This window comes from Giraffa tippelskirchi, chromosome 5, assembly GCF_054371585.1.
Source record: "Giraffa tippelskirchi isolate mGirTip1 chromosome 5, T2T-mGirTip1v1.2.pri, whole genome shotgun sequence".
Classification (NCBI taxonomy): domain Eukaryota; kingdom Metazoa; phylum Chordata; class Mammalia; order Artiodactyla; family Giraffidae; genus Giraffa; species Giraffa tippelskirchi.
The window spans coordinates 14,317,600-14,334,728 of NC_137279.1; the positions used below are offsets into that span (position 1 = coordinate 14,317,600).

The 17,129-nt window shown below is 35.9% G+C and overlaps 1 protein-coding gene across 7 annotated transcripts in view; it reads left to right on the forward strand.

The window, feature by feature from the left end:
- Window positions 1–9,695, forward strand: part of TRMT1L (tRNA methyltransferase 1L) — a 40,683-nt gene extending 30,988 nt beyond the window's left edge. For all 7 annotated transcript variants that reach the window (XR_014054361.1, XM_081492219.1, XM_081492216.1 and 4 more), the window contains 5 exons: window positions 3,209–3,287; window positions 5,199–5,365; window positions 6,018–6,077; window positions 8,279–8,405; window positions 8,503–9,695. Coding sequence is in view for 6 of the 7 variants with exons in the window: in XM_081492219.1 (XP_081348345.1) it covers window positions 3,209–3,287; window positions 5,199–5,365; window positions 6,018–6,077; window positions 8,279–8,405; window positions 8,503–8,755 (686 nt within the window). In the remaining variant the exon portion in view is untranslated. The remainder of the gene's footprint in view (window positions 1–3,208; window positions 3,288–5,198; window positions 5,366–6,017; window positions 6,078–8,278; window positions 8,406–8,502) is intronic.
- Window positions 9,696–17,129: the final 7,434 nt, after the last annotated feature.

Sequence of the window (17,129 nt, forward strand, 5' to 3'; positions counted from 1 at the left end):
GTTGCCCTAGGTCTTCCTTTTATTTTTTTTTTTATTTTTTATTTTTTTAATAAATTTATTTATTTTAGTTGGGGGCTAATTACTTTACAATATTGTAATAGTTTTTGCCATACATTGACATGAATCAGCCATGGGTTTAGGTCTTCCTTTTAGACTCATAATGGAAATTTTCTTTGGCTTTCTCCTTGTGATGTACTTCCTATATCTTAAATCTTACGTATTTCCCACCTTTCCTTCTTTCTCCTTTTGAAGCTACACTTTTTCCCGTAGAAGATTGCCTGGGCAAGTATTGAAGTCTAGGTTAGAAGTTGTTTTTCCTCAGAATGTTTAAGATGTTATTCCTTCGTTTTTTAGCCTTCAATATTGAGAAGTCTGCTGTTGTTCTTATAAATAGTTCTTTGTGTTTTTTTCTCTGAGTGCCCTTAAAATATCTCTTCTTAACTCACTTATTCTGAAATAACTTCAGGATGTTTATGAATTCATCTTTTTTAATTCATTGTGCTGCAGTCTGTGAGCCTTTAAACTTGAGTTCTTCAGTTCTGATGAATTTTTTCTAGTTTCTCTTTGATAACTTTTTTTTCTCAAATTATTTCTGTTCTCTCTTCCCAGAACTCATTTTAGTTATATGATGGATCTTCTTGATTAATCCTCTAATTTTTTTACATCTCTATTTCTTTAGCATTTAGTTCTTTATAAATTTCCTTGAGTGTTATTTTCCAACTTTCCTGCTTAAATTTGTCATACTTTGTTCATTTCCAAGAGTTATTTCATATTTTTATTGTTCCTTTTTTAATAGTATCCTAGTCTTGTCTCAGAGATGTGAAATCTAATCTTGCCTCTATGATACTATTGATTATAGTTGGGTATATTTTATATTTAGGGGAGAATAGGTTTTTCGTTTTGCTTATTTTTGTATTGTTGCTATTATTTTGTTGTTTTAGTTATTCTTTCCTAACTATTTCTAGTTTGCAGTTCTGTTCTCGTCATAGTATATCTCAAATGTCTAGTAGTCTTAGTTTTCCATGCTGGCAGTTATGTTGAAGTTCTTAGGGCAGGGCTTATAAACTGATAGATTTTACTGTAATGAGAAGGCAGTCTGCCTTTTCACTACAAGAACTCCCAAATGACAGTCAGTTAGTCTGTATGTGTGTCTTTTCTCCTGGATTGGTAAGTACTTCTACAGAGGAATCTTGCAGTCTTTTATCAGCTTTCTAGGAACCATGTTGGGGAAGGAGACTGGAAGGTCTTAGCATTTGTACAGACTTTTCCTTAGTCCCTTTCTTTTCATATATCTCCTCACTCTTAACTGTGACTAATGCCCCCGGTTCCAGATACTCTGTGGTTCAGCCTCACCCAAGATTAACTTCCTCTTTTGGATGGAGAAGACACAGAAGCCTAACTGTTGATCTTAGGGAAGATCTACAAGTCTTAAAATTTTTAAATGAAGTCTTTTTTCTTTTTTCCTCCACATTACCACCCTATTTCCATCTTCAGAGACAGTCAGTCCTTTCAATTCTCAAGCCTTTTCAGGTCCCACAATGCCAGTGGGCTTGCTGTTTGTTGGTAGCCTGTCTACCCATTTCAGGCTCGGGCGTTAGCTTTCTCTGACCTGCTAAATCAGTTACCCCCTTGTGTATCTGCTTCCCATTTCTAAAATTTTATTGACATTTCTCATCATCTTGTTATCTCTTCTCACATTTTATTTATCTTTGGGGTTTGAATTTTATTCCTTTGTTCTCATCTTAATAATGCTTTAAGAAACAGAAGAGATTAGAGTATTTGTTCAGTCCATTTCATTTAAAGTCTCTATAAATAGTTTGAATTCCTCATCTGGAATTACCTTCGTGGCCTATTTACCAGTGACATAGAAATAGTAGTTTTTTTCTTTCTTCACACCTTCATTTTTTTCTACTTCGTAATTTGAAATGATAACTCTGATCCCTGAAGATGCTGATGCTAATCAGGCACTAAGAAATCCTAGGCATGGGTCTTCAAAAAAGACATAGGTTTATATGATGGGATCATTTTGCGAAATACATCAGGAAACAAACTGACAAATATTTGTGTGCTGCCTGCGGTAAGTTGGTACAACTGACAGAACCATAAATATAAATCACTCTACTTTGGGTAATTCTGCCTGTAGTACATGTAATTTAATTATTTAATGGTTTCAGGGAAGATGTCTTAATATATTCGTATAACATTTGAGGAGCATCATTCTCAACAATGCTAAGGTCAATGATAACCACACCTTCTTTTAAGGCTGAAAGGTAGACCTAGGAACAAACAATGAAGGAGGCCTTTAAGTATATATACAACTGTGAATTATGCCACTTAATTGCACTGAATGACAGAGTAATATCAGATAGCAAGAGGCTATAGACCCATGCCCCTACCAACATAATCCTGAGTTCTGGATATACCTAGGACCCATTGATCAGATAAGGTCATTCCAAGAAAGTGAATGATCAATCCAGAAATGGCCTGGGGGAACTCAGTTGGAGAGAATATGATTTAAAATGACTAGTCTGAATCTTAAGTGAACAGGAAAGTCCATGGTAGAATATCATGCCATTTTGGAAACTAAGAATAGGCCTTGTATCTCCCCAGTCACGCTATGATCACATCAGGGCCCTCATTGCTCTTTAAACTGAATTAGTTTCTTCTAGCCTACATGTCTGGGACTGAATATGCATCAAGCCTAGGGAATAAAGTAATTCATTTTCTCTTCCCAATTACAGAAGAGTTAACTTATGGGAAATGTCTTTATTTTGATGGATGTTGGTTATATGGGTATATACATTTGTTAAAGCTCATCAACCTTTTCACATAAAATGTATACATTTTACTGCATGTAAATTATACCCCAATCAGTTGATTTTAAAATATGGATAGCTTGTGAAATTTATAAGACTTTCTCCTGCTGAAATGATTTCAGGTAGTATAGTGACTAAAAACTATGCCTCTGATTTTAACATGGATTTCTGTATCTTTCTTAAGCTTTAATCATCTGATCTACATAACTGAGATCTTAATACCTGCTTCAGAGAGTTTTAAGGATTAAATTTTTTTAATGCATATAAATGCATAATACCTGGCACATAGTAGATCCTCAGTATATTGTAGCTGCAAATTATTATTTATATAACAATTACTACTGTTTACATTGTCATTTCTCCTTTGATTTCTTTTTATTACCTTTTCACAGAAAACCCATATAGACAGCTACCCTGTAATTGTCATGGAAGCATGCCTGGAAAGACAGCAATAGAACTTGGACCTCTATGGTATGTGCCTATGCATAGTAATGTATTCAGATATTATGCATGTATTGATCTGATTGCTGACTTTTGATTACTGTGGTAGAAGACAAAGAAATTTAGGTTCAATTTTTTAAAAAAATGTAGGTAAATAATTACAGTTCTTTTCCCCTATGAACCTGAGGTGTCCTCACACTTTTCTATACCATTATTCTTCCAAGTTTGTGACAGAGCTAAGATGCAGCTGGATCAAAGAGAAGCCAAGCTGACTGCAAACTAAATAATTCATTCCTGCGTAGTAAGAATGAGGCTTTTTTCAGCTGATAATTATAGAACTAGGGTATGATTTTAAAGTGATCACTATAACTTTTTATAGACCAGTCAACTAATGTAAAAGTTCTTTGAGGAATTAATTTTAAGGAAGAAGGGCATGTTAAAGTAAATGTCTGCTTTTGTATTAGGTAAAGCTGTTTATATGTGTGACACAGCTGCAAATATTTAACGTTTGTGTGTGCTTTTTGCATCCTTGGTAACTAGTTATTGTGTTTTTCATGTTTGAAAGTTGAATTGCTTTTACTCAGAATCCTTCCCATAAGCTGTTTGTTACTAGAGATTCTTGGAGAAATTTGAGATTCCTAATAGCATTGTAATAAGAATCATTGCAAACTTCAGCCTCGTTACTTTACAAAGCCAAGGTTTAGTCATTACTAAGTCTAAAAACTAACTTAATGGTAGACATATTTTTGCTGATGCCCATTATTTTAAGTAAATACTTTTAGATTAAGAATGACCTGGCCAGCCTTACCTTCTAGTACTCTCAATCACCTGCAGTATGTTGATCCTACTCACTCCTGGAACTGGGGAAGTTAAGAGTAACTGGTTGCTAGATCCAGAAAGATCTCCTAGCCCAACTCCTCCCTCTTTTTACCAGATGAGAAAATGATGGCAGTGTATTTAAGTGTTGGATAAAACTGATCCCTCAGGATTTAGTTTGTGGCACACACAGAGCCAGAACTTTTTTTTTTTGACCTCCAAGACTGAGTTCTAAACAATAACTTAAGGTATTCTCACTTAAAGCCGTTGTTCATGTCTTTACGCTTGTCCAGTCTCTTCCTCCTTCCCTTCCTCTAGTTCAAATTCTGCATTCTTTTTAAAGTGTCACTCCTTAGTGCTTAAATCCAAAATAATCTTTGAATTGTCTTTTCGTAAATCTTACATTGGTCACTCGTTTGACACTGAAATCACATATCCTTTCATATATATTTGCTAACCCTATAAATAATAGCTACCGTTTCTTGAGGATATACCTTGCACTAGGGATTGTAGGTGTATTATCTCATTTAATTTCCATAAGTCTGTGAGAAGTTTTATTTTCTATATTATGATAAGGAATGTGAGACTCAAAACAGTAGTTACTCAAGATTACATAGGTAATAAATGTGGAAAGGTTTGTCTGACCTGGAATTCATATTCTGTCCATTATACTTGTGATTCTCAAATTAAATGGGAAACATACCAGACTGAGCCCTGGGCCATTTTTTAACTACATCACCACCAGCACATGTAATTGTTATGGATGTCACACTGCCCCACCATATATGCCCTGGAACTAAGGGTTACTGTTACTGATAGGAATATGCATTGTGAAAAACTCTGCATTACTGTGTGTCCCAGTCTAGATTCTGTCTACATTTATAGGCTTTCATAGGGTAAACAGTGAATTTTATACTTCACTATACCTTACACCTCTATGTACGACAGGACTATACACCTTATGAGGGCTCAATAAGTTGACCTACTGTGAATAAAATTTCCTTTACTAATCCCACTAGCTTAGAGAACTGACATGATAAAATGGGCAGATTATCTTAGTTGTTTAATTATGAAGACTTATTAAAGAAAACACTTCTTGAATCTAATTCTATATTCTTTTTTCAGGTCAAGTTCCCTTTTCAATACTGGATTCCTCAAAAGAATGCTGTCTGAATCTCTTCACCATGGTTTAGATGACATTCAGACCCTAATAAAGACATTAATCTTTGAGTCAGAGTGTACTCCTCAAAGTCAGTTTTCAGTTCATGCACCTTCAAATCTCAACAAGCAAGGTAACTTAACTGAACACTAATTTACTAGGTTACAAATTGTTTATCAAAAATACTCCATCTTTATATTTGATGTTATAATTAAAAGCAATATAAGTAGTATGCTTTAAGTAAATTCTCTGTAATGAGTCTCATCAGTAATCCAGTTAGCTTTTTTTTTACTTGCATTGTTTTCTTCAAGTTTATATTAGGAGCCTGAAAGAAATGATGATTTTGTTTTATAGATGTATTTTTTTAACTTTAGTAGATTGAAAGAACTACAAGTCTGTTGTGACTTTATTACCCTGTATCTGCTTTCTGGAAGGAGAAACTTTAGATCATTCTGAGAACAGTGTGGGCAAAAATTTTGTAATATCCATTGAGACATGGAAGCTAGGTTTACACTTACCACTCAGCAAAGTTAAGTTTTTTCTCCTTTATTTTCTCTTTAATATAAGTAGGCTTTTGTAGTTTTATCTGGCTATTGATAGAAGGGTGGGGTGGGCCTGTTAGGTATCTAAGAGGGTCAAAAAATGAACTCTTGGAACCTGTTTTGGTCACAGAATCTCATATATTCATAAAAGCAGTGCATAGATTTAGTAAGCTTTTATTTAAACTTCAAATTGTTGCTTAATGTCATCCTGTAAAATATTGTTTCCATTTGTTCTAATTTTAGAAGAATGCGGTGCATTTATTAAAACTACAGAGGATACAACAGATAATTACAGTGCACAAGGTATGTGTGTACGATTGCATCAGTGTAAAAGAGCACACAGCAGGAGGATAATTGGAAGAGAAGAGATTGCTTTGGTAGCCTACTTCAAAATTCCTTTTCATATTATACCAGCAACCAAATTCCCTTGTTTATCTGGCATTTGTGTAGTTCAAAACTTCTATTAATATGTACTTTGTTCACATCTCGTATATATGGTGATCCCCTTGCAAGAGCTATACAAGATGTTAAAGAAATTTCATTGATTAACCGTAAGACCCTATACTCTGGCCCTAAGAATTTTACTACATAGCCTTTCTTATAATTTGAGGTGTGTACATACTTTAAAATATACTTGTATTAGGCATTGTTAATTTATATCAAAGGATGTTAAGATTTGTAATGGTGATGCTTAATGTCTGAGGTTTTTAGAAGGCAATATTAGATTCTAAATCTGTTTTGTATACAGGCAAAAAAAACAGTGTTGAGACCGAAAGAACCGAGGACTAGAGTTACAAGCTGTAATTTTGTATTAGTTGCTCAACATTTTAGTGTTGATCTTCCAAAAGAAAATGTCAACTCCTGCTAACAGCTTATGGTTTAATAACTACATACTGTTCCCAAGAGTCATGTTCATTTAGCATCTTCAACTAATTTGTTAGGATTCAAATCACTTAAAAATGATTTATTCTCCTTAATTTCTCTGTTGGAGGGAAGAGAAAGGTATTCCAGTATGCTGTAAAATACATTAAATTTAAGAGTATCATTCTACTCTTTGTGTCATTTGTTACGTAACCTCAGCCAGGTGCCCCACCTTTAAGAGTTGTCATAAAACCTTTTTAGAATAAGGTAAAAACAGAAGTTTTGAAGATATTTAAAATATCTGAGCCTTTCTCATGTATAAATTAATTAGACTAATCTCTATGGGTTCTTTTATAGCTCTAAAATTATGATTGTTCTAAACTAGTATAGCAACATATAAAACCTTACATGATAGAAAATATCAGGCAAAAGAAATCTATGTACTGCTGATGATAGTAATTAGAAGATATTGGATTTTCAGTCTCAGCCTTTCCTAACTCTTGGGGTACATATGCCTTCTTAGATTTAATGTGACAGTATAATTAGGTTTTAATTATCTGATTTAATAGGGGAGCCATGAGTCAATACTTCAACAATGTTTATCTTTGAATGCAGTTTATCAATTCATTTTCATGCATCAAATTTGTCCTCTGAATACTTTCGCTTAAGTGAATGTTCATGAAAATTTAAAATTTGGCCATAACAACATCCGTGTAGAAATAGAGTTGAACATTCAGAAAAAAATCTCCATATGGTAACTTGGGTATCTCAGTTGTCTTCCTTTTGTGATTTTTGGAGGGATACATTGCTAGAAACTTACTTGCTAGCTTCCTTTTACTGAAAATGTAAAGGCTGAGTACTGTGGTAAGAAGTAGGCAGTGAGATCAGAGAGTGTACTCATAAAAGTCACCTGAGGGTGACTGTGTGTGTGTTGTGTTCACTGAAGACCTACTGCTCATCAAACACAGCTGACTCTTGAAGAGCCCCAGAATTAATCCTTGTGTAACTTAAAGTCAATCCTTCATCCACAGATTCAACTGTGGACCATTTATTACTATAGTTTCTCCCTGTTGAAAAATATCTGTGTTGAAGTAGACAATTCAAAACCGCATTGTTCACAAGGGTCAATTCTACTGGCATTCAGTAGAGAATACAAGTATAGAAATAAAGGACCTTATTCTCCAGGAACTTAGAATATAATTTGAGAAGAAAGGATTTATACACATTATTAAAGACCTAAATACATGAAACAAGAAAACATACAAATGACAGAACTTCATCAAACTCTGAGTCATGTTGTGTTGAGAGTAGTGAAATCTGTGGAACGACTGGCCCAGATTTCAAAAATGGCTTTCTACAGAAGACAGAGGTACGGTTGAGGCTTAAAACTGAACAAGGTAGAAAAGAAGTTCTGATTCAGCAAACAGTTAAACAGTAAAATTACATGAGTGAAGGATAGTGAAAATATAAAGAATAAATACTACAATAAGAGCTATGTTATTGTAAGAATTAAGATTGGATAGATAGGTTGAAGTGTTGTATCAAAGGATTCAGACTTGAAGATAGTATGTAGTTATTAAAGTATTTGGCTTGAAATTTTTAAGAGAATGCTAACTTTCTGTGTTTATATCTGTACATTTCAGGAAAGAGAAAAAGTAATGAAACAACTGCAAATTTAGTCAAGAGGCAAAAGACTGATGTCAATACTGAACATCCTCCCTTTTATTACAACATCCACAGACACAGCATTAAAGGAATGAATATGCCAAAGTAAGACAGTGCATGACAAAGTGTATATATTTAATATTTTAATGACATTATGATTTAAAACAAGAACCTCACTTTTTTTTGCCTTTCCCTGTTGCAGGTTAAAGAAGTTTTTGTGCTATCTTTCTCAAGCAGGCTTTCGTGTAAGCCGAACTCATTTTGACCCAATGGGAGTTCGTACAGATGCACCTCTAATGCAGTTTAAATCCATCCTGTTGAAGTACAGCACACCCACTTACACTGGAGGACAAGCAGAGGGCCATGTCCAACCAGCATCTGAAGACACAGTAGCCGACAGAGTTGAAACGTCAGTGAGTGACAAAGCAGAAGCAGGTGGCTGCAGAAGATGGTAAACATAAAGGAAAGTTTCTCAGATGTCTGTGTTGATGGCCTAGTAGTTCTCTGTAATAACTGTAGTGCTTTTTCTATTCTTTCAATTCAGTTGTGTAAAAATAAAAAACAGTGCTCTTTTCATTCAGAAAATTAGCAGTTTCTAATTTAGCTGGTTTGGGAGCTATGCTTTCCAAGTTTTTCTTATTTTAAAGAAAACTTAAAATTTTAATGAAAACATTTCATATGAAGCCAAGTTTGTGACTGAGATCACCCTACTGTTCAATAACTCAGAATTTTCACATGCAGTTTGGAATTTTATATGTTATGAAAATAACACATTACTTAATCTCAGCTCTACTTAAAGTGATTCACAATGTTTATCTTTTCTGTTTGTAATGTGTAAGATGAATCCAAAATCCTTTTATTAAAGTGACCCTAAATAGGAGGAATAGTGTCCTTTCTGATTACTCATGTATTATTTCACAAATACCAGCTAAAATATATTTTCAAGAAATCTTATCTCTCCAACTAAATACTTGTCAGAGACAGAAATACATTTTCTTCTAAGTTTAAAGTCCAGATGATTACACTTTAAGATTTTGTTAAAATAAATTGAGACTACTGTTCTAATATATTTGTTCACAAACACGAAATTCTGAGGAGAGATTTTGTTATGAATTAAACAAACTGGGTGATCTCAAGTGCCTCAGTTAATGCACGTACAATATTCATTCGCTTGGTTATGCTACCTCTCAGGAGTAAAACTTGTCACCTTATGAATTTATGAAGTGAGGATTTTCTTGTTTTTTGGGGTGGGTTTTTTTGTTGTTGTTTTGCTTGGTTTTTTTGGTTTGTGTATGTGCTAATTTTTTGTACAAGTAGCCCAGGCTAACATGACTACAAAAATTAGTTGGAAAAAAAAAAAACTTGTTTTCATTAATAAATATGGTTCTTGCTTCATCTAAGAGTTTGTATAAAAAGGTGTACCAAAAATTTAGATTTTTGTCTCAAGGATTTAATACACATTTACTTAAGTGTTTCTTAGAAAAAGTAACTTTTTTTTTTACAAGCATTAAGCTTGGGAAATGGAGGAAATGACTGAAAGGTTTAAATATATCATGTAAAAAAAAAAAACCACTCCCATGACATACACAGAAATTCAGGGAGTTGGGGTTGCATCAACATAGAGTATTAATTTAGAAGAAATACAAGAAAAACTCTTCGTGTTATTACAGCATAATCCTAGAAGGATGCTTTTTCTTGTCTCCAATTAATGGAATTTTAGTAAAATAAAGGAATAGATGAAGTGCATGTTAGTTTCTATGACATTAAAAGAAAACCTTTATTATTCTTGCCAGTTAATTCACGAACACAAAAAGAAATAAAAGTTATTTTTTTGTATAGTTAAGAAAAGTTTCTATAAATCCATGAGACAAACCAGCACATGAACCATCTGATTATTTAAAATGTATGTGTATGGGGAGAGGAAATAAGGTGAAGGAATAGGATATAGAATTCTCACCTCCCCCTACAAACATATAAAAAATACATCTACATGTGGAACAATTCTCACTGAAAACTAACTGGAACCTGTCAGATGTACAACCAAGGCTGTATAAAAGATCCACACAGAAACGGGTAAGGAAAAACAAGCAATCAGGTAGGGACCTGTGACCCTGGGAGCGAACTTGGAGGAAAAGGGAGATTACCCTCCCTGGAGGGCGAGTGGTTCAAGCCACACATTGGGTGCCTCAGCCCTGGGGTCCAACAAAGGGAAGACAAGGCCCTTGGCTGGTTGGAGGGCCAGTGAGACTAACAGGAGGGCTCTGGGAAGGCTGTACTCCACTCATGAGGAGCACTTGGATACTCACATGGCCTCAAAGCTGGGTGGAAAGGGTGATTGAAATGAAAACCTCACAGACTGCTGACATTCCCCATGACCACTCTGGTGTACCCACCCCCCAGCCGGAGCTTAGCAGATGCTCCAGCACTGCGGGCCTTGCTCTGCTTATTCACCATGAAGCAAGGGTTGCCACAACCGAGGAAAAAGCTCAGCTGGCTATGAGATGCTAAAGGCAGCTCAAACCCTACATGCTGTCTTAGCAAGGTGGGGGGCAGCCGTTTCCGGCGATGGCACAGCAGAGTCAGCCAGGAAGGTCACCTAAGCCCTTGCCTAATATCCACTATGCATCTCTTGCTCCAGCACTACTCCCCGCTGGTGTGAAGGTCACAGTGCTGGGAGGAACAAGAGCGCACACTGAAAGCCCCCTGAGCCAGCCTGGACCTGACCCTCGGGGCTTCTGCTCCAGCAGCGTGAGACCTGACCCCACCCCTGCAGGCAACTGAGAGGAAGGGAAGCCCTGCCTCACTCCTGACTCCAGCCCCACCTCCCACCAAGTGACAGCTGCCAGCTCGCTCCTCTGAAAAAAGGGGTGACCTGTGTTCATGTCCGATCCAGCTCTCCCACCCAAGAACACGCAGTCTACACAGGATGCTCCCACATAAGGACTCCTTCAAGGATGCCACAGGGAACTGTGTCACCTGATTTCATAGGGACAGAGAAAAATAAGCCAAATAAAATGACAGAGTAATTTCAGTTGAAAGAGCAAGAGAAGAGTTAGGGTGGGGGAACTAATGAAACAAATATTCACCAGGTAAAAGAACTCAAAGCATTAGTAATGAGAATGCTACTGAGCTAGGAAAAGGGATAGATGAATACAGTGAGAAAGTCTTCAAGGAACTAGAAAATGTAAGAGAACCAGTCAAAACTGAACACAATAACTGAAATAACAAACACTAGAACAAATGAGCAGCACACTGGGTGATACAGAACACAAGTAATCTGGAAGACAGAAGAAGGGAAATTACCCAATCAGAAGACAGAAGAAGGGAAATTACCCAATCAGCACAACAACAAAACTTAAAAAACGTTAAGATCACACTTTAAGGGATCTCTGGGTAATGTGTATCAACATTCACATTATAGGGGTCCCAGAAGAGAGATGGGGGTCAAAAATGTATTTAATGAAATTATGGCTCAAAGTGATGGAAGGGGAAAACATGCAACCTAGGATACTCTACCCAGCAAGATTATCATTTAGAATTGAAGGCGAAATAAAGAACTCAGATAAGCAAAAATGGAAAGTGTTCCTCAATACCAAGTCAACCCTAAAAGAAAATGTTAAAAGTTCTTCTGTAAGTGGAAAAGAAAAGGCTATAACAAGAAATTATAGGAAAGGACAATCCCACTAGTAAAGGCAAATATGTAGTAAAAGCCAAGTATCAACCACTCAAATAAACTAGTACAAATGTTAAAAGATAAAAAATTTATAAATCAATTATAACTATAATTACTAAGGGAATTGTCCTCTTCCACATGGTCTAACGGTTAGGATTCCTGGTTTTCACCCAGGTGGCCTAGGTTTGACTCCTGGTGTGGGAAGGAAGAAATTTTGGGTGTCTTCCCTGGTGGCTCAGATGGTAAAAAATCCGCCTGCAATGTGGGAGACCTGGGTTTGATGCCTGGGTTGGGAAGATCCCCTGGAAGAGGGAAAGGCTACCCACTCCAGTATTCTGACCTGGAGAATTCCATGGACAGAGGAGCCTGGCAGGCTACAGTCCATGCGGTCACAAAGAGTCAGATATGACTGAGTGACTTTCACTTTCACTTTAGTAAAGGAATAAACATGAAGATGTAACCACACAACACCTACAATAGATACACAAAAACAAGGACGGACCACAAATACCACGAAAGAAAATCATCAAACCACAATGGAAGAAACAAAAAAAGGGACAGGGAAGAACTACAAAATAAGCCAAAAACAATAATAAAATGGCAGTAAGTACATACCTATGAATAATTAATGTCAATAGATTCTCAAGGTGGAGGATTAGGTTTTTAAGATCTTCTTTGTAAATATAAACATCAATAGCTGTAATTTCACCATGACAAGGCAGTGATCCATGAAGGGGGATGATATCACTGTAATGGCAGAAAGCAAAGAGGAACTAAAGAGCCTCTTGATAAGGGTGAAGGAGGAGAGTGAAAAACCTGGCTTAATACTCAATATTTAAAAAACTAAGATCATGGCATCCAGTCCCATCACTTCATGGCAAATAGAAGGGAAAAAGTGAAAGCAGTGACAGATCTCTTAGGCTCTAGAATCACTGCAGATGGTGACTGAAGCCATGAAATTAGAAGACGACTGCTTCTTGGCAGAAAAGCTATGACAAACCTAGACAGTGTTACAAAACAAAGACATCACTTTGCTGATAAAGATCCGTATAGTCAAAGCTATGAGGTCTTTCTAGCAGTCATGTACGGATGTGAGAGCTGGACCATAATGCAGGCAGAGACAGAAGAATTAATGCTTTCAAACTGTGGTGCTGGAGAAGGCTCTTGAGAGTCCTTGGATGGCAAGGAACTCAAACCAGTCAATCTTAAAGGAAATCAACCCTGAGCAGTGATCAAACCTGGTCCCCCCGCATTGGGAACATGGAGTCTTAGCCACTGGACAATCGAAAAGTCCCTACCATCCATGTTTCATTATGTAGTGACCTTTATCAATGCTACTATTTGTGTGGATTCAACTTACTATCTAACGTCCTTTCATTTCTGCCTGAAGGATTCTTCAGTATTGCCTATAAGGTAGGCAGGTCTGCTACTGACAAATTTGCTCTGTTTTTATGTGTGAGCATCTTAATTTCTTTCATTTTTCAGGAGTAATTTTGCTGCATACCGAATTCTAGGTTGACTTTTTCTTGCAGAGCCTCTGGGCCTCCATGACTTCCTATGAGAAGCAAGCTGTTAATCTTATTGAAGATTCCTCAAGTGATCACTTTTCTCTTGCTGTTTCTCAAAGCCTGTCTTATTTAGCACTAGTTAGGCTTCTCAGATGTGCTTATTCTTTTTTGTAAAATTCTGAAGTTTGGGGCAATCATTTTTTCAAACATACTGTAACCTCTTTTCTCTCCTTCTAGGACACCCAAAATGCTATTTTTTCAAATATACTGTAACCTCTTTTCTTCTCTCCTTCTAGGACACCCATAATGCTATTACACTTGATAGTGTCCCACAGATCTCTGTGGTTTTCCCCCTTTATTCCTTTAAATTTTATTTCATATTGCAATATAGCTGATTTATAATACTGTGTTTCTACTCCTTTTTTTCTGATTAGGCTACTCTCAAGTGATACCTCTGTTCAGATTTGTTGAATATTTCTAGCAGTTCAAATCTGCTTTTGAGGCACTCTATTGAGTTTATTTCACCTGTTATAGTTTTCCAATCTAGGATTTCTATTTGCTTATCAAATTTCTCTTTATTGTTATTCTCTATTTGGAGAAAGATTATTCTCAAATTTAGCTTTTAAGACATGGTTTCTTCTAGTTCTCTGAACAAGCTTTTGAAGGCTAACAAAATTTTTGCTTAATAAGTTCAACACCTGGGCTTTGTCCCAGACACTTTGCAAGTCTTGTAAGCTTTTGTTGAGAACTAAACATTTAAAATAATATAACATGCCAACTCTGAACACAGAATCCCTTCACCTCCTCAGGTTTTGCTGTGTCAGAATTTCTTGAACTGATTCTGTAAAGTCTTCATTTTTTGCTGTGTGTGACCATTATATTCTGCTTTGCGAGCTTAAATGTGAGTGATATTTGCTCAGTCGTGTCCAAATCTTTGCAAACCTAGGGACTCCTGCCAGGCTCCTCTGTTCATGAAATTCTCCAGGCAAGAAAACTGGAGTAGGTTGCCATTTCCTTCTCTATTTTGTTAGCTTAGAGGTCAGCTAATGATTGGACAGAAATGTCCTTTAATGCCTTTAACGGTTAACTCTCCCAATCTTGAAGAAGTGCTCTTTGAAACTGTTGGGCTATGCTTTCAACACTTCAACATGCAGTTGACAACTCTGCCTTAGCTTTCACTTCCTACTTACAGAGCCTCAAGTTCTATCACAGGTTAGATTAATGCCTTCATTTTTCTTTTGGGTATGCATACAGCTTATACATGCAGCCTTCTAGATTCCCAGGAATATGCTGGAACTTTTCAAAGCCCTCTACAGACATGACATTTTTTTGTTTTTTTGGTCAGCATCTGTTTAGCCTCAACTGTTATCACAGCCTCAAGCAGCTTCTATGGTAAACAGGCTAAAGATACAGATGCTTGCACAGAGTGAGTGGAGTTAGGTCAAATAAAGACAAAACTCTTAAGAACAGAGCTTTTCAGTAAGGTACCAGACAGGTCAAATAGTGACAATTCAATAGAGTGGGCTCTTTGTGGAGCTTCAAGTTCCCTCCAGTGGTTACTAGGCTGCTGCTTTTAACAGCTGTCACAGTTGCAAGGTCACTCCTTTTCAAGGCTGACCTGGAACTGAGGAAAGATGGACAGGGAAATTTAAAATGTTACAAACCATGTTGTTACAGTTTCTGTTGAATAAATGCTTTTTAGACTACTGGAAGCTTTTAATTATTTTTTTTAGAGTTCTGACATAGTTGATTTTGACAGCTTTTAGTGTTATCATTGTTTTTATGGAACAACAGATTTTCAGAGGTCCTTACTCCATTGATTCAGAAAAGTTGTCAAGGAAGCCATTTTTATACTTACAACAATGGAACACTAATTACTTTTCCTTTCTAATAATTATGTTTCTAAGACTCAGTAAACCAAATATTTCCAAGCAGCAATGTGATGGGAATTTAAGAAATCTTTTCTCATTTGGCATTTCAATTATTTCATGTTTAGTTCTCCAAGTTAAGAGTCCTAAGACTCAGTTTTCTCAAAGGTACAAGTGAAATATTGTCCTTTCCAGTGTTTAGAAGATTTAAAACGATAATGTAAAACTAATTACCAAGGTACAATAATCAAAACAGACTGGTACTGGCAAAAGAAAAGTCAATACAGACCAATGGAATACAAGCCCATAAATAAACCATGATATATGGTCAATTTTCATTAACTGAAAATTAAGTTAATTTATTAAGTTAATAAAAAATTTTATTAACTTAAACAGTTAATAAGAAATTAATTAAGGCTGCCAAGACAATTCAGTGGAGAAAGGGAAATCTTTTCAACAAATGATGCTGGGGAAACTTCATATCCAAATGAAAACAAAGCTGATTTCTTATCTTTTGCCATATACAAAACTCAAGATGGAAAAAAAGACCTAAACTCTTGCAGGAAAATCTTCATGATATTAGATTTGGCAATGCATTCTTGGACATGACACCAGAAGCACAAGCAACAAATAGAAAAATTGGATCTTATCAAAATTAAAAACTTTTGTATATCACAGGACACTTCTGAAAGAGTGAGAAGCCAGCCCACAGAATGGGAGAAAATATATGAGTAAATCATATATCTGATGACAGATTAATATCCAGAATATATTAAGAACTTCTACAACACACACAAACAATCCAATTAAAAATAGGCAAAAGACTTAAATGGGTATTTCTCCACAGAGGATATACAAATGGCCAGTAAGCACATGAAAATATGCTTAGCATCACAAGCCATTAGGTAAATGTAACTCAAACACAATGAAATAACACTTTATACCCAGTATAAAGTACAGCTACTGAAAACAAAAACAACAAGTGTTAGTGAAGAAGTGGAGAGTGGAATCCTTCTGTATTGCTGGTGGGACTGTAAAATGGTGCAGCCATTGTGGAAAAGTCTGAGGTTCCTCAAAAAATTAAATATAGAATTAACATGTGATTCAGCAACTTCAGTCCTAAGTGTATACCCAAAAGAACTTAAAGAACTCAAACAGATACTTGTACAAAAATGGTCACAGCAGCATTATTCACAATAGCAAAAAGTTTCCATCAATCTAAGTACCCATCAACAGATGAATGGATACAGTGGAATATTATTCATCCATAAAAAGGAATGGAATTCTGATATATGCTACAACTTGGATGAACCTTAAAACCATTATGCTATGAGACATTAAGACGCAGAGGACAAATACTGCATGATTCCCCATATATAAGGTGCCTAAAATAGTCAAATTCAAAGAAAAAGAGTTTACCTGGGATGGGAGTGGGAATGTGGAATTATCACTTATCAGGTACAGTTTCTGATTGGGATGATAGTTCCAGAAACAGATAGTGGTGATGGTTAAACAACATTGCGAATGTATCTTAATGTCATTCAATTGTATGGTTAAAGTGATAAATTAGGTTATATATATTTTACCATAATATTAATAAATTTTAAAATGATAATGTATTTAGTGAGTCTCATTCCTCAGTTGAGAAGGTGGTTATAGAAGTTACCTGGATAATACTTTATGAAACAGCTCATAGTTAATAGTATGTTTAACAGCACCACCCTCCAACACACACAAACATATACACACACACATACACACAACACTATACACTCAGTGC